Source organism: Charadrius vociferus, unplaced genomic scaffold (assembly GCF_000708025.1).
Source record: "Charadrius vociferus isolate BGI_N301 unplaced genomic scaffold, ASM70802v2 scaffold281, whole genome shotgun sequence".
Taxonomy (NCBI): Eukaryota; Metazoa; Chordata; class Aves; order Charadriiformes; family Charadriidae; genus Charadrius; species Charadrius vociferus.
Genome location: NW_009646633.1, coordinates 1,135,322 through 1,162,432, shown reverse-complemented (window position 1 = coordinate 1,162,432; position 27,111 = coordinate 1,135,322). Strand labels below are relative to the sequence as shown.

At 37.0% G+C, this 27,111-nt stretch overlaps 1 protein-coding gene across 1 annotated transcript in view; it reads right to left on the bottom strand.

Annotated features, from left to right (window-relative positions):
• Nucleotides 1-288: 288 nt before the first annotated feature.
• FOXK2 (forkhead box K2) overlaps nt 289-27,111 on the bottom strand; it is a 66,790-nt gene continuing 39,967 nt past the window's right edge. The window contains exons 4-11 of the mRNA XM_009888748.1: nt 12,889-13,083; nt 9,966-10,113; nt 9,385-9,531; nt 6,250-6,443; nt 5,257-5,432; nt 3,933-4,229; nt 3,476-3,685; nt 289-518 (exon numbers count right to left, since the gene is read on the bottom strand). Coding sequence (XP_009887050.1) covers nt 322-518; nt 3,476-3,685; nt 3,933-4,229; nt 5,257-5,432; nt 6,250-6,443; nt 9,385-9,531; nt 9,966-10,113; nt 12,889-13,083 — 1,564 coding nt within the window. The 3' untranslated portion in view covers nt 289-321. The remainder of the gene's footprint in view (nt 519-3,475; nt 3,686-3,932; nt 4,230-5,256; nt 5,433-6,249; nt 6,444-9,384; nt 9,532-9,965; nt 10,114-12,888; nt 13,084-27,111) is intronic.

Genomic DNA, 27,111 nt, shown 5'->3' with positions numbered 1-27,111 from the left:
GAGATTTTTTTAAAGCTGCAGCCCTCCCCAACACTGTATTTCTCAGTGTACACAGTTCAGTACGGGGCAGGGAGGAGCGGGGGTCACAGCCTCTGGAACAAGATGTTTTGCAGTTTGACTTTAAATTACCAAGTTTTAAGGCCACCTGTGTTGGGTTTTTTTCAGTGCTGAAAGTTGAAGTCTGATCACAGGGCCCCTTTCCCCACTGCGTGAGAACATGTTCCAACATTTTAGGTGTTATATTTAAGTGTCTCCTTTTGGCACCATGGAGTTTATTTTTTTAATAAAAAAAAAAAAAAGAAAGAAAACTCCCCTAAGTTTCTAGTTCTGGCTGCCTTTATCACTCACTGCCACAGATGGGGTGTCCACGTTAACAGCTATGACTATGCTTTCTCCATCTTCTGTTTTGATACGTTTGAGTTCTTGCTGTTCTGACTGGTCTCCGTTCTGCCGCTTTGTTGGAAGAGATGCTGATGCGGACGCATGGGTTGCTAACATATGCAAAGGACTTGCAGCAGCTGTAAAAAGATAATGAAAACTTCAGTTTTGTCAAAACTTCTGTTTTGTCAAAACAGACAATACTGAAAGCAAACTTGCATTTTCATTAAAATGATGAATTGGTTTATCGGTACTATGTGGGGTATGAGCAATCCCAGTTGAGATTCAGGCCCAATTGTTTAACTGTTGTGCAAACCTGAAGGACATTTTCCCAAATCACTCAACATTCACACATATTTGAACAAAGGTGGAAGAATTGCAAAGTACCTCCATTTTGTGAATGGGAAGCTGAAGACAGAGAAGGATTAAATGACTGAAAGCCAATCTACATTGTAATTTGTGACAGAACTGGGGAGCAAATTCAAAATCCCCTTTCAGTAGGATCTGGCCGTGTCTATGGATCACTGCAGAATTCATTAGCTGGCATGGAAGGAGAGCACCACCACGTCATATTCATCTGTGGCCGTAAGTTATTTAAGAAAAGCTATGCAATTCACACAGCCATGAGATGCAGATGACTCAAGAAGCAATTTCTCTCACAAATAATGAGGCATTTACCCACAATGTACAGAAAAGGCAGTGCTTTAACCAGTAGTATTAAGAAATGACACATAGGATTAGATTCAAGTGCTTAGCTGAATTAGATCAACAGAAATAGATATAGTTCAAACATCTTATACAAGATTTTAATCTTTCTCATTCCATGGAAGAGGTAGTACAAGTCACCATTAATGGGCAAGTAGTCTCCTTTAAACCTTCCCAGACATCCAACGGTTCCTTCCCTCTACTTACTAGCGGTGTGCTTCTCAGTATCAACCCTGACTTTATTAAACCAAATTCAAACGTCTTTGCAAATAATGCAAAACACTAATTATGTATTTACTTGTTCATTGTGTTTTGTGAAAACTTACCTAAACATTACCAAACCACCTGGGGTTTTTTTGGGTTTTTTTGTTTTTTTTTGGTTTGGTTTGTTTTTTTTTTGGTTTTTTGTTTTTTTTTTTCCCCCACACACAAGCTCCCTTTCTTCAGCACCACGACTTTGCTGACATTACTACAGTATTCTCTGGTAGTGGAGCTTAAACCTGAAGTCCATGAGGAATTCTTATTTGATAAACTTGTATTCATTCTTAGCAAGCTGTCCCAGAGAATACGTGGAATATCACCTCTGCATCTAACTAAATTGCTTTGTACTTAGTATTTACTGGTAGAACAAATACTTCAGAAAATATTCACCTGATGCAAAAAGCTTCACGGTAACTGTGAAAGATTTTGTCCTTGGATCTCAACAGTCCTTCAGCATCTATGAGAAAAGCTATTCTTTGTACAATTTCTGAATAGATGCCATAGAGATGGTTACTTCTGAATAAAATGCCTTACCGCAAATTTATTGTTGCTTAAATAAAAACAAGTAGTTTACACCTCATCTTCAAACATGCATGAAGACTATGCGTTACTCACTCTGGGTTCTGTTTAGTAGAAAAAGACTTGCTGTCTGAAGCCACAACCCGTAAGTGGAAGTATGAAATACACAAAAGAACAATGATGTTTGAAATCTACACTGAAAGTTAAAATAACGACTATCTAGTTATTGCAGAATAAAATTATGTAAGAGAGTTTAATTTATTTTGGACTTCACAGCTTTCAGTTAGACTGAAAGGTAGTAAAAAGCACTGCCAAAGTGTTTTGCTGAGAGTAAGATCAGAAAGCACCTGCTTACTACAAACAGAAAATGTTGGAAGAACAGTAGTTGCTCTGGATTTCTTAGCTTTCAGATTGCACGCATCATCTTTCTTCAAAGACAAGAGATAAACACACAGAGAAATGTATGTGTAAATGCAGATGCATGCATGTGAACACAGACGTATGTAGATGTATGTGTGTGAATGCAGACATATTTGTAGACACATACAAACAAATCTGCATTTCTGTAGGCTGAATTCCCCCTTCAGATGCCTTGCCTGAGAATTACCTGGTTTCTTGCTGGTTTAGGAGTTACTGTAACAGAGAGACCAGGACCTGTAATACACCTCACTTGCTGTTCAAAATGTGAACATCTCAAAGTATTTAAGCCCAGGAATCTCAGAGTGGAAACTCCCACCCCTGCAAGCGCACCCCTATCACATTTAAGTTGGAAATGAAGTGAAAGCAGACAGAACACTGACCTATAAATGTCAGTGATGGAAGAAGAGTAAAAAGGAAACAAAGGCTGTAATTGACTCCATTAGAAAGACTTTAGAGCAGAAATGCAGGTAATAAATTGGTATAAGATAGCCCAAAATTATACCCATAAATATATTTTATGACAAAAAAGCTACTTCAGTATCAGATCACATCTCAGACTGTGAAAAAAAGCTGTATGTACCTGCAAAGCAAACCAAAACTGAGCAGTCTGTGAACAAGTCTGAAAATATGAAAATTATGAAAAAGTACTGCTACCCACTTAGACTGCTGAGTCTGAGAGAGAAAAGATGGTATTCAGACAAGAAGAATCTCAAAATCTTACAGAATTTTTTTGTCAGGTACAGGCTCAATAAAAACAGAATAAATGAGTAACAGTTCAAACAGCCAACCCACAAGCACGTTCTGTCTTGTTTTCCTGTTGGCTGGTTCTTGACAAATCATCTGGGGAGCAGTTACCATTTTAATGGCACTGTTTTACAGGAACTTCTTTTAAAACTTGTTTATAACCTGGGTTTAATGAGGAGAAAGGACAGGCTGTCACCTCTAAATACATCTCTATAATAACCACACCAAAAATAAATAGCCGTTCAGGAAATCATCAATGAAGAGAAACACTGGTTCTGACCCACAAGAAGGGAACAATCCCTTACAGGACTGTAATCTAAATTTTTTGTAGAACTTAGTTTTCAGTGTAACTATGCAAGACATGAGACCAGAATTCAAAAATTCAGCACAGATCATGTTGAGATTTTAACATGTACAAAGCAACAGAACATCTTGACATAATACGTACCAGCGTTGCCCTGTCCTTGTATCGCAGTGGTGATAGGTACTATGTGCGTTCCGTTCTGCGTTACAGTTTTTATTGGTAGCTGGTGTTGACCTAGAGGTGCCTGTTGCACTATAGTAACTGTCTGTAAGGGTGTGGTCTGAGATGTCTGAATGATACGACTAGCAGCTCCTATTGTAGCATGACTAATAGCAGGTATAGGCTCCACTTTAACTGAAAAACAGAAGATAAAATGTTGTTAAAAACAAGAAAGTGTTAAAGAACCATTTGTTCTTACTCAATTAACCCTCAGTGAAAACATGTACCGTTTTATTACTACCTCCAACGTATCTGAGACATTACGATGCAAAATCTTCAGTTTTAGCCAAACATTTCAAGCATTCATCTGGAAGTAAGTTTCAAATAATAATCCTTCTGTATAAGAGAGCTAGCAAAACAACTAACCCCTCCAGGTGCTCACCTTTTACTTCCTTGTGGTCTCCATTCTCTTGAGGTTCTACCTTGGGCTGGGTTACCATCGCAGCTTGCGTGACTACTGCCTGTCCAGCTACAGTGTAAGTGTTTGCTGGTGCTAATCCAGTCACATTTGTGACAGACACCGCTGGTATCTGGTGGACAACATGAACTGTCTGAACTACAGGCTGCTGGGATGTTGATGTTGTCACAGGAGTTGCAACAGTGTAGGTGACGGGTTTAATAGTTTGTGGTAGCTGCCGTTGTACAGTAATTAAAACTGGTTGGCTAGATAGAGGTGATCCTACCAAGAGAGAGAGAAAAATTAGGCTGCCAATTTTGATTATTTCTTTTAATCCAGTCATTCTTTTAAACTTAACACTAAAGCCTCAGAGGATTAACAACCTCCTTCACTAGTGCCTGAATGATCCAAAAAATAAAACCGGACCATGAAGATTATGACACATGGCTACTCCAAGCCACATATTCAAGCTAAGTGCTGCATTCGCTCAATAAGACCCATACACCACTTGGGCAAAAGCCCCCCAAACCTTCCCCCAAATGCAGCTATACTACCAAAGCTGTATTTAATACTCATTTATTAAAACTCCTTTCCATAGATAGGAACATATATGAGCTTCAGGTGTTGTGTGGAGCACATCTGCATTGGCAAAACTCTCAGGTTCCTAGGCTGGGGAAAGCCTGGTGCCTCTGCTGAGGACCGTGTTTGCCTTCGCCACAGAACGGTCACTGGCACTTCTGCAGCACCAGAGTATCACCAGGAAAATAGAGGGCAAAAATATATGAGCTAAGGTAATCAAATACATCCTTATCCCATCATGCCTTATGCTCTTTCTTTTATATATATATAGAGGAAAATTCTTATTTATTATTTTTCTCTTTATCCTTTCAATTCTTTTTATGCCCACCTTTGAAAGGATGACACAACCACAGATGCGTGCAAGACATTTGCTTATTGCTGTAACCCATGTAACCTTATGTTTTGGGGTTTTTTTTCCTAAACCAGAAAGAACACGTTTTGAAAGCAAGTGACAACTGTTACAAGACAATACAGTCCTATACAGGACAGAAGCACAATCTCTGCTTAGTAACAAAGTGATCAAGGGTGCTGGAACAGCACACAGATAACAGTCTGTACATATGCAAACAGAATTTCCCTGGCATGTTTACCTGTTATCAAAGATTCGCTCTAAATGTTAAGAGGTTAATTATTTACCCCTTTTTTGGTGTACATGTGAAGTCTTGGTAGCATTTATATATTAGCCCCCTCCCACCTCCAACCCCCAAACGCTTATTTCAGGATTCCTCACCTGGGGCACTCTGTGCAAATCGCGCTTCTTGTATTACCGCTAGTTTTGGCTGGATAGCACTAGGCTCAGGTTCCATTGGGACTGGAGATCCTTCCCTGGACAGACTCTCGGGGGTCTGGACTCCACTGGAGTGCGCAGACAACACTCCAGAGTGATTAGGAGAAGCTGGGGCACTTCTGTATTTAAAAATGAAAGCAGCAGCTGATGTGGTTTAACTTCTGAACTGTGAAAGACAGTGACCTTCCTCTAAAGAGACCATTAACACACACTGCCCACAGGAGGGCACCTTTGCCTTCTGGCAAGTGCAGTTACAACCCAAAGCAGTTGATGATCTTTATAAAGCTTCTGTTAAACAGGGACAAAATTTAAAAGCAAGTTTCAGGTATAATTAATGGAGAAGTAGTGGCTGGATGCCTTCTTAGGGAGACTCTCTAAACAGGCTGTGAAACATGACCATTTCTTCTGGTGGAGAAGAACAATGAGCCAATCTCAGTCTACAGGGCAAGTAATAGAAGATCTGCACCAGCAGAAAGGCCGTAACTTTACAGAGGGAATAATTTATACCCACGTATTTCCCCATTATGAATTCTGCTTGAGTATTATCAAACTAAATACATAATTGTCATCTCTAAGTTCAATAAAATGGTAGCCAGTATCTGATAATTTTCTTTGCAAGCAGTTTTAAAATGCAGTAGATGGCAGTTAGAAATTAACCTTATAATTCTGTAAAAAAAATCCAAAGGTACAGAAAGGCTTGCTTATATTAACAATCTGAATTATACAAACTGAGTCAGTTCTTTAACACTAAAAACAAGCAATAAAAACAAGCCTAGTGTATGGGGCAGCCTCCTAGTAAATCATACAGAATTCAAATACTGAGTCTGGATGAAATTAAATTACTAAACTTGTGACTGTATCCAAAACTATCAAGTCTGTATCAGCCTGAAGATTAAACAACAGCCATAGTCTTTTTGTTCATCTGTTTTTCCTTACCTAGAAGAGAGTGGTCCCAGAGGGGTTCTAAAGCAAGGTACTCCCCTAGGCCGCCTTTTCCTAAAAGCCTGCTCTATTAATTTGCTTTCAGAGGCAGGGTCTATCCTCCAGAATGAGCCTTTGCCTGGTTCTTCCTGGGAACGTGGTACTTTGATGAAATAACGATTCAGAGAGAGATTGTGACGTATTGAATTCTATGGAACATAAAAAAATATGTAGAATTCATATAACTTTTCTAAGTCAGAATGTGGCCTACTGCAGCAGTTCGTACTATAGGAGACTCAGGGTTCAGCTCTTTAATTCCTTAATTCAACAGAACTCAGAGCACTACAAAGGCAGTGCCATAAACCTGAAAGGACTCTCGCATTTTTCAAATCTTTCCCAACAATTAAAAAAACCAGTATACTACTGTGGCAATGACAGGAATCCCATTTAATTCTCTCATGACAAACACGGTGATTGCAACAAACTGTTAGAACACTACAAATATGTGCGCATAATGCAGCGTTAAAAAAAAAAATGAAAAATTATCAGTCTTTGTATATCACCCTTCCCCAGGTGTCAAAGCAAATGTCGGTTCATTCTAGGAGGGCCAGTAAAATACAGCATATACCGATTCTGATCTTATATGATAATACTGTTACTGTTCCACAATACAGAAAGAACAGGTTAAATTACACAAGTTCCAAATGCAGCTAGATTGTTGGGAGTTCACCCACAGCCCAGTCTGTCTCATCAAAGGAGCCAAGGGTTTAGTGTGTCTAGAAAAACAACAAATGGCAGCAGGTCCCTAAAACAGCTCTTCAGCAAGATCTTCATTACTGCACTCTAGTTTGCACATTATTTTATCCTCACTTTGCTGTAACACACACAACTCGTCAATCAGAGAGATGCAGAGTACTGCTAACACCCTGAAGTGGCTGTATCTATGCTTGGCTTTGCAAGCATCATCTTTTTTTTTTTTCCCCACCGAAGAGATATAAAACCAAAATCTCTCTAAATATTGTCACTGAACAAGAAGAAAATAAAGATAAACATACATACTGAAATATTAGTGGGGGAACGGGGAGGGGGGGGAGAAAAAGATTTACATTAACAAAAGCTCTTCAAAATTTGCAAAATCAAATGCAAATCCTGCTCAAATGTCCGAGTTCATGACCTCGATGGCAACTTTGGAAAACTTAAAGCAATGATAACCATGTATGGTTTCTTAAATGCAAACTGATGAAACCAGAAATGGTTTTGCCTGCCAAAAATTGAAACAGAACTAGAAAGATACCAAGAACATGTTTATAAATTGTATTTATTTCTCCATATGCTAGAATAAAATAGTAAATCCAAAAGTACCTGCTAAAATAAGTTAATGAAGAGGAGACTTCAACTCCTGACCAAAGTGAGACCTTTATATAATAAAGGATATAAATACCTCAATACTACTTATTAAGGTATAGGATTTAGATACTATACACGTGTGTACTCTATGTTTTGAACAATATGCACCTATATAGCCTCAAATATTATTTAAAAGATCTATTATATAAGTCACCCTAACTGTAATCTAACACCCGATGGACAAAAGCTAGCACAGCTATTCATACATGAGGTACACCCGTTAGTGTCAGAGCAGCACTCTATATGGCTAATGACTGAACAGCATCTAATTTTCAGCTTTTCCAATCGTTTTTATGAATAGGTGTTAATTAATTATTCCAGAACATTTATGTCTGCCGCGTCTATCGCCTTGATTTTGTGAAGTATGATACATGTAAAGACACACATTGTTCTAAGGCAGCATTCTTTAACCATGCATTACAATGTATGTGGATGTTTGGTTCCATGATGCTTATGTAAAGAAGCACTATACAAGGAGATATTCAAGGTATTTCAGAATAGGAAGCAAAAAGCACACCAACATTTTATAAACAGAATCCTGTTGCTAAAATAGATTTGTTAGTATGACTGCAGCCAGGATTCTGCATTGCTTGTGTGTGAAACGGAAACAAAATTCTTAAGAGACTTCCTAGCCACAGCAAGAGCCAAGTCCTTTACTGGCCAAACCATCAGCAAAAAGCTAGGAACAGTTACATTCCCCACTAACCTTGGAATTCCTCTAACAGTGACTCGACTTTCATATAGGCCCTATGACAAATGTGATTAATATTTAAAAATCTATTCGTCTACTGAGAAGGCAGGTATTCTTTAGTTTTCTGCTTGTACAGCAAGTACAAGTATTAACATTTCCTTGCTTTTCCCCTCCTCCAGTCTCTCCAAATTTTACTTCCCTGAAAATAACTTCAGAGCATGCCTCTGTTGCAGATCATGACTGTACTGAGCAGCAACACAGTGAAACTGATACTCCATGATCGACAGTGCAGTCTGAATGTTATATGGGCAAACTGGCCGGTCCTGCTAATTGTGCTCTTCTGTCCTTTGCTGAAGCTAAAAACAGCAGCAAAGGCACTGAACTTTTATGCGTATCTGGAAAGACTATGCCAGACTGATTCATACTCAGTTAGTCATCCTGGCAAATACCGAGGGTTGGTCTCTTTAAAAATGAAAAGAAAGCAAAAATTAATTCTACAGAATGGAAAGGTTTGGTCTAACTCAGTACAAAAGCAATTAAATTCACAAGTAGACTATGTTGCACAAATAAAAAAGGGCAGATAATAGTGCAAGATAATGACAGACAACACACACATGTTCCTTCACTATATTGCATGGTCAAGATCACCGTTTTCAAATAAAACTGAACTAGTAATATTTAATATCTTAATTTTATCTCAAGATAACACTACGGATGTTTACACAATTATAAGTTACAGAACCCAACTACATTCCTAGATAGCATACATATATTTAAATCCACAATGCCAGCTGTACTTTCCTTCCCCAGAAGTCCATGTCGCTCCTAGAGGTTTAGAGAACGTCATTCCATGAATAAAGCAGTGTTTCAAATACCTAATAATGTAAATTTCCCACTTGCTGGAGAACTTCCAATCAGGAAAAAGACAACACACATTTGACACATTCTATTTACGAAGGGCTGTTAGGCTCCCAAATTGTCTTCTTATGACCATTTATAGCTGCCAGCATTACTCACAACTGAAAAAAAAACATTCCAGAAGTCAAATTTACCTGCCAGCCCTTGTCTGCTGTCCTGTAGTATGGATAATTTTTAGTTATGTGCGTATAAATTCCATTTAGTGTAAGCTGCTTATCAGGTGCCATTGTAATTGCTTGTACTATTAACTGTGCATAGGAGTAAGGTGGCTTAGAGTCGTCCTGTACAAGAAAAAAAAAGTCTGCATCATTAAACTTTAAAGATATACACACACCTTCTAAATTAAAAGTTACAAAACAATTAACTTAAGTCACTTTTTGACGACCAAAATCTTGAGGCAGAAAAGAAACTAAGATAATTTTGCTCTTCCAATTAGCAGATTTTAAGATAACATTTAAAATTGGGAGAAACACACAACAGTAAAGGATTTTCAATAGCCTATAAACAGATACATAACTGAAAATACATACAGACCCTCCTCCAAAGGGAAGAGAGGTAAATAAATCTCACATCTAGTCACAAAATCCTACAAATTGTATTAAAAGTCTGTAATGTTAAATTATTACTTAGTGCATATACTTTAGCAAACAAAATTTCAGGAGTCTTACATATACTTAAGATGTAATTTATGGGATTGATTTCAAACAATGTTTACCTTTGGGCTATCTCCACCCGATGCTTCCTTGTCATTTTCTGACTGTGAATTGTCAGCCATTAAATGTAGGTCAGATGGTATTACACGACTCATTTTGTACCCTGAAGAGCCTGCACCACGGGGGCTAGATGGGCAGGAATTTGCAGCACTGTAGAGCATAAAAAGAAGATCCTACTATTTTGTTATACAGTATATCACCACATTATGTCTAATCAAAAAGCTCTTATTGCAGAAAAGCCGACTACCAGAGCTTCTAGACTACCGTTAAGGGTCTGGCAGTATTTCCATTATAAGCCCCCTCTTCCAAGCCTTTAACTCATCCATGGGAATTAAAATCACTGCAGGAAGAAACCTGTCAAATGAAGCTCAAGCTTTCCTCCTCAAAGGAAAAAGGATTAACTGATTTATTAGGATGTATTGTATTTGTGTAAGACTTGCCAACAGAAAAGTCCACTTTAACTAAATAAGCAATCACAAATTTTAAGACACTCATTTGAAACAAGAAACACATCTTGCATGAAATTTCTGCCATATGCTTGTATTCAGTCTGCTCAAAAAAGATCATCTCTCCTGTGCGGTATTTTTGCACATTTGAGAAAATACAGCAAACAGTGAGGAAAGAGAAGTTTGATTCTCATTTAGATCTAAACAAACATTATTTTAAGTGTTTACAGGTATGTGGACATACATACACACACATATATATTTATAAAAATCATAAACATCCATAAATGGGATGGCTCAAACACTGGCTCATCCAATTTAACACAGTATTATGCCAACAGAGCAGATACACTATTACAAAGCAAAAGACAGTGCCAAACAAATGAAAGAAGGGGCTCTTGATACCTCACATTTTGCTATCCATCACAGAAAAACAAAGATAAAATTGTATCTAACTCCACTGTAACATCTTTCAAACGGTTGTCCCTCTGCCTTGCACAGTCCATGGGAACCCCAGCTGCACAAAGCTGGTCTTCTTCTACAGTTTCCATTTAGCCAACAGGAAAGAGACAGTCAGTCTGTCCACTTCTCCCCCCAAAAAATTTTGGTAGTTCTCTAAAAGGACATGTACTTCACAGCAATTCATATTGTAACTGATTTCAACACAGTCCTCAGAAATACCAAAAAAGTTAACTAAAAATTAGAATGACAAAGCCTGCTATGCCCCCAGAAACAGCCTTATCTCCAAAGACAATCTTTAACTTAACTTGAACCTATGGTTCAAAACATCAAACACCAAATAAAGCTAGAGAATGTTATTTAGATTTATATAATAAAGCTTTAGCAAATTTACATCTGCCAAGCTTTTTTCGTCTGCCTGGCCTCTCAAGTTTTCTGCTACCCCCCTTTTTATGTACAGAAACAAAGCAGGCACTGTACGTTGAGCAATATATATAAAAATATATTCTTCAAGTTTCACATCACGAAAAATCCGCCAACAATTTGCTACTAGTGACACACTACACAAGGGAGACCGGATTTTTAGTGTTGTATGGAAGAATCCTTGATTAGAGCCAAAACGTGTAACTAATTTATTTTTTTAAATATAGGTCATTGCTGTTCTATGTTTTCACATATCAACTGACAACATCCCTCTACTGTGCTCACTTTAGCATATATTGACAAAGCGACACATATGGTATAATCAAAGCAAGTTTACAAGTCTTCTACAAAACAGCCTGATTTGAAGAGAAACTGTCAAGCTTTGCTCTCAAAATAGACTCAAAACTGTCATTTTTTTTTTTTTTTGTAATAAACTATATTCAACAGGTGCATGAAAGCCCTGAAGAGAATTACAAAATTCATAGTGAGGCAAAGACTGTAGTGATATATGTGATATTATCTGAAATATTTATGAGCTGCTCTGTCTTTTCTTAGGCAAGATATGTTTTCCCTGAATTTTAATAAGAAAGCAAACCTGTTATACAGTCAAGTCTAGATCTCTTTTCTCTCAGCTTCCACCATTTATATAGACCTCATTAAACACTACAATATTGAGATCAAGATCTTTGCAAGCATGAAAGAAGTCAATTATCCTTACATTCAAATTTCATTAACAAGATCTACATTTTTAAAAATCAAGGATTAACAGTCCTTCACTCAATTGAAGATACGGGATGGGGGGTGGGGGGAACTTTCAAAAGCATGTATGTGGCTTTGAAACACAACTTTCAGTGCCTTTAAATTAAATTTTTGCTCCTGAACTTTCTATGAATTTTAAAAATTGTATCTAAACTGATTTTACCAGTTTGTGAGGACAGCTCACTTACGTTTAACTGAGTTTGGTCCCAAATAACAGGTCAGACAATGGCTACAGTTACCAAATTAAGCAGCACAGCAAGTAAACAACACAGATTAACCTCCCCTGCAGAAGACTTCCCTACCATAAATTCATCATCTTACACTGCATCTTACACTTTTTTTTAAGTGGAACACCTGTTTACCTACAGCTATGACTAAACAATAATAAATCTTCTGGAGTAAGAGATCAGTCTATTTTCCATGCTAATGGTACCTAAAAATCATTCTTTCTGACGATAAACTTCAGGGGGACAGCGACTACCAGAATGTTTACAAATGGTAAAATTTAGACTTATTTCATTTAAAGTGTTGCATGCAAGAGTAAAAAGCACTCTAAGTCATCTGGAATGCAAGAAAAAGGTAGGCTCCTTGGCTATTCTAAGAATGCCAGGCTCCTGAGCAAACCTGTTACACATTTAACATATCAAATTTGAATGTGAAAGGCTGTTCATGCAACTATCGTATTAAGTTAGCAGAACAGTGGTTTTCTCCAAGGCAGGTTATGTTGAGCTTCAACTAAACTTTTACCACAAAAGCAAAATACTTAAAATTAATTAGAAAGTTGTCTCAAGTCTGTAACCATGTATTGCCCTATATCCAATCTGCAAGGTTTAAATACCTGATAGTTCCTGTGGGACTAGGGAGAGGGCTGATCAGGTGAGCCATGTTGTCTGGAATGTTTATTGTTAAGGGAGAGATCTGGGGTTGCACAGGCTTCACTGGGGACTCCGGGGCCTCCTGTTTTTCTCTTTTTTCATTGGACAGAGCTGTGAATGTTATCTTGATGTTTGTGCTGGGAAACCTGAAAGTACAGCTGAAAAGCAAAAAACAAATATATAAGCCATCTGTTTACAGAATGTAAGACTTTCTGCATAACTTGCACGTATCACTTATTTTAAAACAAAAAGTTATGGTATCTTATGCAATTACCTGTAACCACATTTATTTTACAAATTATACAGAAAGATCAATGTGACCACAAAAAGATCCTCAAGTAAGCAATTGTAAAATTTGGAAAGAAATATAAGCAAATGCAATTCTTTGTAACAAGGGCGGTTTATGTGTTGTCTCTAAATTTCTTGAGGTTCATCCTGATCTTGCAAGCTATCCCTAAAAGAAGTACTATATTGAAGCAAAAGGCTACTATTCTATGATGCCAAAAAACAGTTTTGGCAAATGAACAAGTAGGTCCATGATATCAAAATTAATCAGGGGCATAAATGTTGGCCAATTTGAGGTCTGCCCAGTTTCATAGACTGGTCTAACTGAAAGATTTGTTTTCTTTTCTCTTAAAATACTTACTAAATTAAACATGTATCAATCCTAATTCTCAAAATTTACAGAGTATATTGCTGTTGTAGTACTACATTCAAATATTTTCTTTCAGAGCTGAATTTAACAGCCAATTTCAATAAACTGCCCATTTTTGTATATTACCAAAGATTGCATGCCCAAATTTAAAGACTAATGATAAATTAACAATGTGCAATTGTTTAAAAATTTGGAAAATAAAATATAATGAATGCACCTTTGAGTATTTTCCTTTCTACATCTCTGTATACAGCATTTAGAAGTTAACCCCATTAAACAGAACAGGCTATGTATAACTTCTCAGTAAATAAACAGATTGGCAAACAAGAAACTTAATTTTCTCTCAACAAAAGCATCTATAAAAATACAGTTCAAATAACTTTACTATCTCCTCTTCCTTAAGCTATTATAGACTACACTCAGCACTAAACCCACACTTGTATTTACACACCTCTTCCACATGATGAAAAGGACTTTCCAACAAGACAATACCCAGACACAAACCTTAGAAAATGTTGGGGGGGTTAAGTGATTCTAGGCATATCTAGTTTTATAAAGAAAGGAAACAACAGCATGCTGGAACAGGCCTAAGAAACATAGCTATGAATGCAAGAAACAGGTGGTAAACAAAAGTGATCATTTCTCTGGAAAAATATATTAAACATAAAAATGATGTAAGAATTGGAAAGAACACACAGCCTTAAAAACACTAATTCTCACATGTTTTGGTTTTTATTTCTTAAAATTAATCTAAGGATGTTTATAGAACAATGGCAGCATTTGATTTTCAGTACGTTTCTTGCCACATGCACCGCAGCGATTCTTTTTTCCTACAATACACACCCAAGAATCAGGAAAAAGAGAAAGCATTGTCAATGACCTTCCTTTTCTCTCAGTCTTACTTCTCAGTATGGACCGTGTCCGAATTTAACAGACGACCTATTTTTGAAACATGCTCAATGTACTAAATTAGGAACAGAATCTATGCCAAAAAACTGCACATGCATTTCAGCAAGAAAGTTAAATGGACCAATTTCTGGGTATTGGTGGTTTTTTTTGTTTTGGTTTTGGTTTTAGTATCTTCAGTAACAACTCATTTATTTGCTTTTCCAAGTAGAAAGTATTTTTTGCTTACATTGTTTTAGTGACAGTTGAAAGAGGTCTGAGCTGATTTGCTAATAAAAATGTTTCCTAAACATTTCATTTAATCAGCAATAATGACAATACTACTCCTCTAGTGTATGCAAAGAGGGTAGCCAAAGGCATTCTTTTTGCTAAAGATTAAATAAAAATCCCTGTGAGAAAGTGAAGAACACTATCTGTTTGACATAGAGACAGGATTAAAATTTAGTCACCTGTTCTACATATTTTATGAGGCTATTCCATACCTGCAAATTTAGCTTAATGCTTTTCAGACCAAATTTATTTCAACATAAGGAAAATGCGGGAACAACCCAACATAGCTTTAGATGCTCATTCACTGGTTAGATTTCTTATTGCCTAGTAAAAAAATCCAGTAATAATGAGCAACTAGAGTCCTACAATGCTGGGGTAGGGTAAGGATGGGGAGGAGGTAGATCTTCACAACTTGGACACAAGTACCAAAAATACAGCAACGCATGAAATGTATACTCAACAATTCCTCCAATATTCCATGTAAATATGCATATTAAAACATCTCCCTTCTTACACTACTACACTGCCTTCATGCATTATATCCCCAGTGGACATCTTTTGCAAAAAAGGTAAGGGCAGCTTACTCAGATAAGACTAAAGCACAGATTTCAAAGTATATCAAAGACATGGTGCTCTCAAATGATCAAGTTTAGAAAAAAAAACCACCCCAAAACAGCCCCATAACCAGGAGCTTTGACTAATCAAGGGTACTGTATAGGTTATAAATGTGCCAAACAAACTTGGAACTTACAGTCAGGAACTATATTAAAACCTAAAGGTGTTACTGTTATAGTTTACAATATTTCCTGTGCTGAGCTTGAAAGGATGGCATTGTTAAGGAACAGACAATATACTTACAAGTCGCTATCTAGTTAGAACATGCAAACACCTGAATATTATCAAAATACCACATCTGTCAATTGATTCATATTTGTAAACAGTTTTTTGTAATAGAAGCCTATTCGTTATAGCTGGAATTCAGCCAAAAAGCAGAATAAAGAGTATATATTAACCAACAGATTTTCAAATAAATTGCATTAATGAAAACGTACTACATTTACTTCCAAAAATCAAAGTAAGAAATATGTTCTAATTTGATCAGAATCAAGTTGTTTTTGGCATATTCTTTAGTTATACAATGAACTAAACAAAAACCACAGCACACCCAGAGGGAGTGACCTGATCAAACATTTAGTCTACAGCAAGCTGAATTTGATTTTACTCACTGTTTAAAGTGTTTACTATAGTTTTGTGATGTGCTACCACAGGATGGTTACTACAGAAGAAACTCATCTATACAACCCACTTGGAAAAAAAAAAAAAAGGAAAGAAAAAAGAGTACTTTTGCAAGCTGCCACTCCATACCTCATCTACTCAAATAACTGCTATTCTCCCTTTTTAGGGTGATGCCATTCAGAGTGGGAAATCAATTAGAGCCACCAAGACTGAGCCAACAGATTCCTAAAAACAAACGTTTACAAAACATCCGTGTTTAAATAGTTGTATGATGAAAAGTCTATCAGGTACCTAGGTGATGAAAACAAATAGCGCTATTTAGCTGATGCACCGGCATTGTATTTTACCTATTTCAAACAACTATTCACAGTATCCACAGTTAAATAAATTTCGTACGTTTATTGATTACAACCAGTATTTGCATTGTGTCTTCTACAGAGCGTTACAAAGGAGGACAGCGTGCAATCTAGGAAACTGCAGCAGAGGTGTCATAACTAAAATCCAACTCATCATCCCGATTATTCTTTTTTAAAAAGTTCATTCTGGGTTGACTACTGGAAAACAGACAAGAAGCATCAGATCATTTCAAACTATTCCCTAGAAAACTCTTACTATTTCTACAGCTCACAGCAAAATGGAGACATGCTGATCTCAGCACAACTCTAAAGAGTTTAGCAACTTTGAAGGGTGCCAGATAAGTGTCTTGAGGGAAAATGTGCAGTCTAGTTTTGTCACATCTGTATTTCTAATATTTTCTCACTTCCCCTCAGCAGTTCTGTCTGTACTGCAGGGAAAGGCTAATCATATACTTGTAATTCTGCCTATAAGAAAATACCATCTGATTGAAAATGAGGAATTCTGTCCTGTCTCCATCTGGGGAGCCAAAACATAGAAATAGGAATTCAATTTCCTCCCTGTACCTAATGCTACGATGCTCAGTGCCTCAGTATCCTTTGAATTATTCCATTTTAATTGTCTTTTATGAACCGGAACAGAAATTGGACAGAAGGTACCATCCTACTGTTATTTTATCAGTACATCCAGATTTTACATTCAAATAGACTATAGGGGTTTGGCACTAACAAACCCCTAAGTCATGGTAGTTACAACTGTATAGTTCAATTCTTTCACATTGACTACAACACTGAACACCAGTTAACTTAAGGATCCTATATTTTAAACAGATCTAAAAGAATAACAAGGTGAGAGTTTTCAAACTCTTGTTCATTTACTGAGAGCCAAAGACAGTTTCAACTTGAAACATTAAAAAGGTGAGACTCACAAAAAAGGGCCCAGTCAGCATCCGGGGATTGCTTTCATTGACTTCTGACTTCAAATACTTTAAACACAAGCATGGGCAACAGTGTAACTCACCTCAAAGAGAAACTGAGGTAATTAACAACACCTGGACCACTAAACAGACCTTTTTCAACTCAGGTTTTCTCTGCCAGTACAGCAGGCTAAGATGATGCTATTCTTACTTCCTTCTCCTCCCCTATTTTGATCACTGAAGCAACAAAAAAACACGGAAATCACCACACTTCTAAATATGGCTTCCCTTCCACAGAAGGGAGATTTGAAACTAATCCCTTTTCTAATTCCTCTTACCTACCTACTTATGACTCACCTCGCAACTGGTCTTTCCCCATCACTTCAGTAAAAAGGATCCTCACAGCCAATTAATTTATTTATACCTCTGGTAGAAGACATGCAGGCTTGGAAGCTTAAGTCACCAGTAAGATACTACAGTGCACATTCCTCAGTTGCAACTTGCTACAGCTGCTTGTCCTCAAACTGCGAGCCTCTCAGCACAGCCTGGCTTCATCTTTTCTATAACCACCCTTTAGGCAGGGGAAGACTGCAAATTAGATCCACCGTTGGGCTTCTCCAGGCAACAAAAACAAACAAACAAGAAAAATGAGGTCTTTTAGCCTCTCCTCATATGCCGTACATGCCAGCCTGGCCCAAACCACAACAGCATCTCAGCAGCCCTCCCCTCACCTCACAGTTTGTCACCGGTTTTGTTTGTATGGGGGGCCCAAAACCAGACACCGTTACCTCCCAGTACGAGACCATCATTATAAGGGTGCACTGCTGAAACACGTACAACCTCCTCTCCCCCAGGACACCCCAGTCCTCTAGGAAGCAGCTCCTCAGACAGTCATGCCCAGCCTTTACCCACCCCAGACGCAGGATTTCACGTTTCTCTTTGCTGAACTTCACAATGTTCCTGTCCATCCGTTCCTCCAGCTCATCAGTGTCCCTCTCGATGACAGCCCTGCTCTCCAGCACATTAACCATTCCCCACCCCCAATTCGGGATCACCTGCGAGCCGCTCCGGGTACTCTCTGTCCCGCACCCCAAGTCACTGACGAACAGCACTGACCCCAATTCTACAAGGTCAGAAAGGCACACAAGGGTATCCCTTCCCCTGCGCCGTTTTACGTAACATCTGTAAATGAAATCTAAGACCAGCATGGGTGGCATTCAAGCATCCGTAGGAACAGAGCACTTGGAAATTACAATTTGTATTACTTCCTGCTAATTAGCAAATTTCAGTATAAAAGAACGAGTACCACAAAAATTTCACCTTTTCTCTATTTGTTGCTCGATTTATTACTGATTTCATCACAATGGACATTAGGAAATATAAATTAAAACAAGATCTAGTTATTGTTGTTTAACTAATTTTTAGTAAGTAAGGCTTAAAAGACAAGTCTTTACAAAACCAACTAGAAATACCATGGAGATAAAAAAAGTGCAAAAAGTTGAAGTACAACTACATATAATTGTAGCCTTTGTGAACTCTGTGCATTGTGCCTTCATGTCCTGAGAAAAAGGTGCATCTCTAAAGAAAGAGCTGAGCTTGGTTCCTCTCGCAGATCAAACTGACACACACAAAACACTAGGGAACCTGTAAGAAGAGATGCAACTCCATGCTTTGGAGATAACTGAAAGACGTAACTTCTGTTAACTTGGAGAAAAGCAACAATTTCCATACCAAGCAGGAAGAGGCTGCTTCACTCAGCGTACCCTTTTCCAAAAGAAACAAAATTACATTTTCTAACTTCCTCATCTTCTGAATTTTATACCAAAAGGTTTCTGATTGTTCAACACCAAGAGCAGGCATACTAAATTATTCACATCCTGAATTTATTTTTAAGTCTTTGGGCTGTGTTTAATTGAAATGGAAGTCAAGACTGCAGTCAATTTCCAGAACAGAATGATCATTTTTAGAACTAAGCGGAATCAACAAAACCAAAACTCATTAAAAAGACAAACTGAACTCAGCTACTTCAAAGCAGAATCAAAATTTTAAGATAATCTTAAAGTACCCAACAGTTAAAAATCTGGGCTTCCAAACTAATGAAGGTAGATATGTAAGTCCATCCAAATAGTCACAATATAAACAGTCAACTGAAAACTCCCAGCACTAAATGATTACTAATAAAGTACAGGTTATTAGAAAAAAAAAATACACAATTTTTTGTAGTAAGCATCTCCTCGACTCTTTAAATGCATACAAGTGTTCAGAGATTTGTTTTACAAAGTCTTTTCTAGGGTTACATAGAAAAGTGCTGCTGTAAAACTTACTCATAACAAGAAAAACACTTAGAAGTATCAGAAATTTTATCATGGATACACTGAAAAAGGGTGATCCAGTACATCCTAATACTAATCAGATTACAATTATATTCTTATTGTCCAAAACAGAGAGAAGTTTATCAACGGGCATTTTTTTTATATAGCTGCCTGTTTACCTGTACGAGGTATAACCTTGTGCTCCTATCAGAAATATTAGCTTTAACATTACATTTGTAAAACTTTCTACATTGTTGGTAATAGATCAAAGGAGTATCCATTTTTCTCTGTCAGCTTCTAGGGAAGAAAAAAAAAAGTTAAAAAAATTACTTCTAAAATTTGTGTTTTAAAGCCCAACTCCTCTACTAGCTTTTTAAAAAAAGTTTTTAATGCTCTTCTGCTTGCAGTTGGCCACACCCTGTGCAGCAATGTGAGAAACTACCCCAGCAGGAACACGGCATCACTTCCTACAAGTACATGTACACATACACGTTGCGTTAGGATGGATTCCTCCTCCTCCCTGCCCCCACGGTTTTAAACTAAGTCTTGATTTGGCTATTTTACCATAAATTTACATTCAATTAATGTTTGGCCATTACTAGTCAGGACACTTCTAGAGGTTACCCCAAAAAGCAACTCTCCTTTAAAAGTGGCAGCTTTTTCCCCGGGGGAGCGAATCATGATCTCATGTATGTTTCCCTTAATTTTCTGTATCCTTTGCAATTGATTCCTGTTGACCAAAGATCAATAGTTGCAAAGCATGTCCTCCACAAACAGCAAATGCGAGGGCTCTATAGCAAGCTTGACCTCAATAACATAAGGGACAAAACACCCTCAGTTTTTAAACCAGCAATTAGACTTTTTATTCTGAGCACTGGGCATGCTTTTCACAAGTATTTGTGTGGTTTTTTTCAGGTGTGCCATCACTGTCTACACAGTGACATAAAGCAGTATGAAAAAACACTCTAAAGAAAAAGATCACTCATCTATCTATACACTCAGTTGTCTTAAGATGCAAAAGCAAAGACCTACGCATCCTCAGAAGCGATGAAATATTGCTGTAGTCTAATGTTAATTCAAGTTGGCCAACAAAACATTTCTACCAAATTCTAAGCACAATACGATCTAGTTCTAAATTAATTGCTTCACCATAGGAAACCTAGGTTACATACTTCCCCACTCATGTTTTAGCAAGTGCCTAAGAAGTATGTAAAGCTGTTGGTATTCATTACAGGAATGGTGCTAACCCACTTTCAGAAGGATCTGGAACAAGCCTGTCTGCGTCAAAAAATGATCCTATGACAACAGAGTATCAATGACGGCAACAGGAACATTCCTGAACCACTACCAGCAAATACAAACCAAATAATAAACACGCTCTTGTTTGAAATGGTGTTCAATTCTTCTGTCCCACTTAGAAAGCTAACTTCATAAGAAACAATGCATTTTTAACCCTATGTTCGCAACAATTTCTCTAAGGACATTTAAAAGTCAAGACTGAAAAAGACGTGTCCTGAAGTTGTTCAGCTACAGCAAATTTTGCTGCAAATGTAAATGATTCTATTAAGAAACTTAAAGCTGATCTCACCCCTCACCTGCATTATTATGCTACAGAAACAAGCATCAACAAAAGTGCTATTACAAATTTTCAAAGGTTCTTGTAGTCAGAGATTTCATTTTCTTTATATACCAACCACACAAACACTGGTATTGATCAGCAGCAAAAACATTTAGGTTATCCTACAGTCACAGAAATGTACTATGGTTAATCAAAAATATGTATCTCAAAAATCACAAATTCCCACTACATTCTCCTCTTTTCTTACAGGGTAAAATATTTAAACCAGCAAGAAGAAAAAAAAAAATATCTAAAGAAATTCAATACAGTAGCCCTGCACAGGCTGCAGGAACTGAGAAAGAAATTGGCCTGCAGGCAAGAATGTAGGCAGCAGTTACTGTAGAAACCAAGCTCTTCGTTGCTTTTCTCTAAGCAAAAGAAAGACACAAAAGAGCTGGAAAACAGCGATCGATGGGAAGCAGCTTATAAAGCTGCTTGTCACATCTGCTGCAGGAAAACCAGACACTAATTCATTAAAACTGCTCATGTAATGCCTCTGGAATTTGAGGCTCCCCAGCCTGTGAATACAAAAGAAACTCCGCCTATGGAAACACTGCATTTTCGGGTATTTAGCATCTCTGTACACAAAAGCTGTATGCAGTGTCAGGTTGTGTGGTCTCTATGCCTAAATTTCATTCTAAAGTATAAAAACAAATTAAAATTTATCCAAAAGATTGTGAGCCTCTACCTTTGCCAAATTTCAAATAGCTATTTCGAGTCCCAACAGAGCATACGTACCTCTATAATACAATAGTTTCCTGTTTAAAAAACAGAAACAAAAAACTTGCAACAGGAACGTAAAAATCAATCATCATTTCTTCTTCCTTCCAGATAACTGCATTCAACAATGGTTTCCTATTATCAAATATGCAAGCTCAAACTTTTACCATGACAGTAAATACCATTCAAAAACTTTTCATAAAGCATAGAATTTACAACCATAGCTGAGCTGAAGTAGACAAACCAAAACCACTATCCTTTATTACCAAGTTAGCTAGTTGGAGAGGTGCCTGGCATTTCGCCCGCAGTTGTAGGGTATTCGTGGGGATGCAAAAGTTCATATGGAAACACTGAAGTTATAATAATATTATTCAGTGCTAAATAAAAAGCTATCAGCAAACCACACAAAACTGCTTAGAGCCAAACATACAGCACTTGGCATTTTACTGTTCCTTACAATTAAAACAGTAGGGGGAAGTACAGTGAACAAGTGCTGTCATGATGTGTTTTGACGCAAGCATAATCATCAAAAAGCACTTATGACTCACACATTACTTTACTAACAGAAGACTTCATTTATTACCTCATCAGAGACCTGCATTCTATTGCAAAATTATGCCAAATCTCCATAATCACTACCAAAAGAACAGCTACCCACAGAAGACAGGCTGCATAGAAGAAAAAAAAAGAAAAAAAAAAAAGATTATTCCTGAATCAAGGAAGCAACATTTATTTTAGATGGGCTTTTCAAGACAGAACTTTGCTTCCAAGAGCAGAACAGTCCTTTTTTTCACACAGAAATCTATGACTAACTCAGGCCACTGAAGAGTGACAAAAACTGCTTCCTACCAACTCTAATTTTCAATAGACAGCAGTGTTTAATTTCCCCCTTAAATCTGCCCGTTTGGTAAAAGAACAAACTTTTTTCAGACTCCTCTCAAAAAGCTATGGACAGTAATTACATTTCACAATTACCTACCTAAAGAAGTTTGATGTTCAAGGGCAATTCCACACTTGCTTCACTTCGGTGATACTGCTGGGCTGGGTATCTCAATGGAAATCAAGATTTTGTATTATATTCTGAGATCGGGTTTTTTTAACCAACTGTACCCTGCAGAATGTTTGTTCAAACTAGTTTTCAAATTTTCTTCTATTTGCAAATTCCTAAAACTATTCTAGTGAATGTGCAGACCCTCTAGAAAATTTATATGCATGGACTGATCCACAGCGTACACAAACTTACTTTCCTTAATCACTTGTGTGGGCACTCAAGAACCAATCAAGACTCCAAAGAGTCTGAAAGGCCGCAAAGTAAAGAAACTATTTCATCTACAACAAACAAGTCGCTATTGGAAAATATTCCTCAAGAAGCACTCCTCCTGAGCTATTCTTCTAAGATCATGCCAAGTTCTCAAATCGTGGGCTGTTGCAAGGGGCAGCAGGAAAGTGCAGAATGATAAAAACAAATAAAAATAACAGACATGATTGAATAAGTCAGATAGCCACACAAGTGGAAATCTGTCCAGGAATGAAAAAATACACTAACTAAAGTCTTCATCAGAATATGTTAACCATTGCCACTGTACCGATAAAGGAACAAAGCGTTCCTCACAAAATTTCTAACACTCTGAAGAAGTACATGTACTAGAAACCACACTAGGAATAAAACTTGTGGGAGTGAAGGCAACTATGTATCATATATTAGTAAATAACTATGGCAGTTGTATGTTCCCATATATACTACTTTCAAAGTCTCAACTATAATTGAATAAACATACTGCTCTGCATTTCTGTAACATCTTCCATTAGAAAACACTGAAACATTGAACAGACATCAGCATAACACATCAGATCTAGTGCTCTTTGCGCTCCTCATAGCACCAAAGTTTAGGGATAGTAGCATTCACACAGGAACAGTGCATGTAAGAAAGCCTGGAGCACAGACACAACAGAACCAACAGCCCTAAAAAACAGGGAGAGGAGAGGCAAGTTGGAAAGGGAGAGAACCAGGGTGTTTGCACTGCAGACAAAATAAGCCACTTCAAAACCCAAGGATTCAATTCTAAAAGGCAAGGCATAGCTCTTGATAAAAAGTGCTAGAAAATAGCACTGAAATTTCATCATTCCCCCTGCCCCCGCCCATGAAGTATTATCCCCATTTTTAAAGACAGATTAAACAGATTTGTGACTCGGCCAAGTCATTTTGGCAAGCATGCAACAGAGCTGGGAACAGAACATATTTTTCCCCAACACCCAATCTTTGTTTAAACCACTGGATCATCCCTTAAGTCTTCCTTCTCCTACAATCACTTTAAGAGGCAGAACACCAGGTGAAACACACATCTTCAGTAAAACAGAGACCATTTAATTAAATAAGACTGTAGTATTTCAACCAGAGTTTGTTGCACAGGAGTAGCTGCTTAAGGAGCAAAAAATAGCTGCTGTGAAGCCTACATGATAAAAAGTAAAACACGCACATATATCTTAAGCAATATATCACGTCCTCCCAAACAGAGCTAAAGGAATTTTCATTTCACTAGTCCTTCACTATTACACCATGAAAACTGCACATTAAATGCATACATTCTACTTAAAATCTATACAGTATATATTGAAGAATTTGAAGATGTTAAGTTACACAAGCCTCATTTCCTGTGTATCTATGAGAAGCAGGAAATTTTTTTACATTTTCAAACAGGAAAAAAAATTAAAACAGTATTTCAAGTAATCTAAACAACAAAAATAAAGCAGAAAAAGCTAAAATTTATATCCTAAATATTGGAAAATATCTGTGGAAAAAGGACTCTTCACTTTCTTTCCTTTAGCAATAAACAAGAGTTCCTCATTCAAGATGACGAATACTTGTCAAGCTACTAAAACTATTACTCATTCATGTCTGTTACTGGTACCAGTGCAGAACAACCTGCAAATGTTCCAGCACCACACACAGTTGAAGGTGCTGAAAAGTAAAAGTATGTCCTAGCCACTTGCAATATTGAAGGACTTACTTTAATCTTGAGTATCTATGTTATACCTGCCATTTTTAATTAATCATACTCCTACATTGCCCCATATCAATGAAATGAAATTGCAAAAAATTTCACTGGCCAAAAAAAGCCCGATTACTAATTTTTAGCCATTTTGGAGTGGGAAATATATGGCAAGTGCTACCTTCACTTTTCATTTCTTGTACAGCAGTGCTCTTTACTTAAATAGGACACCATTCAACTTGTTTTTACTTTAACTGCACTCCCACAGACAGGCGGCAGAGTTCACAATAACTGCATCGATCCCATAAAGAAAGAATACTCTATGGGAGGGTAATGACAAAAAGCATATAGTTTTCTAATACTAAAACAACCATGTCTTGAGAGCAGTTTCTTTTACTTTAGCTTCAAGTTCCAGACCTTTTTTTATTATTATCCTGTGATTTAGCTTTTCCAGACTACTAAATTTTCTAAAAACAGAACATCCAAATGGAAAACACTGGTCCCAGTACATAATGTACCATTTCACTATACATCACCCTGTTTTAAACTCTGGTCCTTCTCTGAGATATGCTAGATCCAAACCAACTTTGTAGGCAGTAACTGACACAATATTAGTTAAATCTTCCAGAATAAAATTAATGTTGAGTCCAGTCTTCTTTTCCTCTTGTGCAGCCAAATTGATATAGTTAAGTTTGTAAAATGCTTTGAAGTGTTGAAAAAAGCAAGCTGCAATCAACTCCAAGGAGGTTCTTGAACAGCTACACAGAGGAACATTCTGCTGAACTGCTCAACTTCCCTCAATGAGCAGAAATTTCCAAAGCTTTCCTATGTGTATATATATGTGTATATATAAAAATAAACAATGTGTCTTACTTTCATCCCCCTGAAAAAGCAAGGGACTCTTGTTTAAGTCAGGCTTCCCCAGCTTACCAACTTATTCATTCTTCCCTGAATAGGCTGTCAAAACTGTCATATGAAAAAAAATCTCCAAACTATCGACTAAAAGTTCCACACCTTCTCCTCCCCACATATCTATCTGCTGGACTTTCTGTAATGCACAAATATTGACTGCTACAAAATCATAAATTTCTAGTGAAATCTGAATGTAGGATTGCATATTTATGAACAATTTCATCAGTCATGTGATTTCTTCAAAATTCCACTGCAGAATCCACTTGTATAGCGTATAGCAAAGCTGAAAAGATGCGAGTTCCATGCATACACTACTGCCTAAAAAAAGAACTGCAAACATTAATTTTCACAGTACTTAAATTAACATGTTTCCATTTAGACTTGAAAACTAACCAATATTTGAAAGATTCAGATTTTCAGAAAGATGTATTATGATGAAGTGAAATGTTAATCCCTAGCTACAGAAAGCATTTCCTAATTTCCATATACATGTAAAGCATTATACTATACTTCCTTCAATAACGAGAAAAAAACTTCCATTCTGAGAATGTATTCTTTTTAAAAGCCATATGTTAGTACAGGAAGCACCATAAAAAATGTGGCATTTGCCATTATATCCAAGGTGGCCCCTACGTTAAAGTTATCATAAATACAGAAGTGCAAACAAATGCTACTATATAGTTGGAGCCCATTTCCCTCATTTTTAACTCACGCATCGAATTATTTTATGATCTTTGAAACACTATCTGGAAAAGTAAAAGACTAACATTCCTGGATTTAAATTCTATTACCAATAAAAAAAAAAAAGAAAACACAAACACAAAGCAAAAATGGACAAGAGAAGAAAGATTAAAATATGAAGTTCTAAGAGAAATGTTAATTCTGGAAGGCATGACCATGGCCTTACCCTATACTCTAAAAACATGTACACTTTTACAGTTTATAGAGAACAATGTACAGGCTTTAAGTCAGAAAAGTTAAAAACTAAGATAACCTTAGATGATTAAAAACAATCTGTATAAAACTGTCTTTTAACATACTTCCCCAAAAAAAAGAACAAACCAAGATTTCCCCTTCCCCATATTACAAGTTTTTCATTAAATGTTAACATTAATGCACAAGTTTAGTTGTCATGGTTTTTAGAAAGAGCCAAAAAGATTTACCAGATATTTTTAAACTACCACTCCTTTAATCATCATCGGGAATCACATCAGGAAGACCTTAAGAGAACTAATTAGTTCAGTTACAAAATTATATCATACAATCAGTTTTGCTCTCTCTCCTGAGAAAACAACAG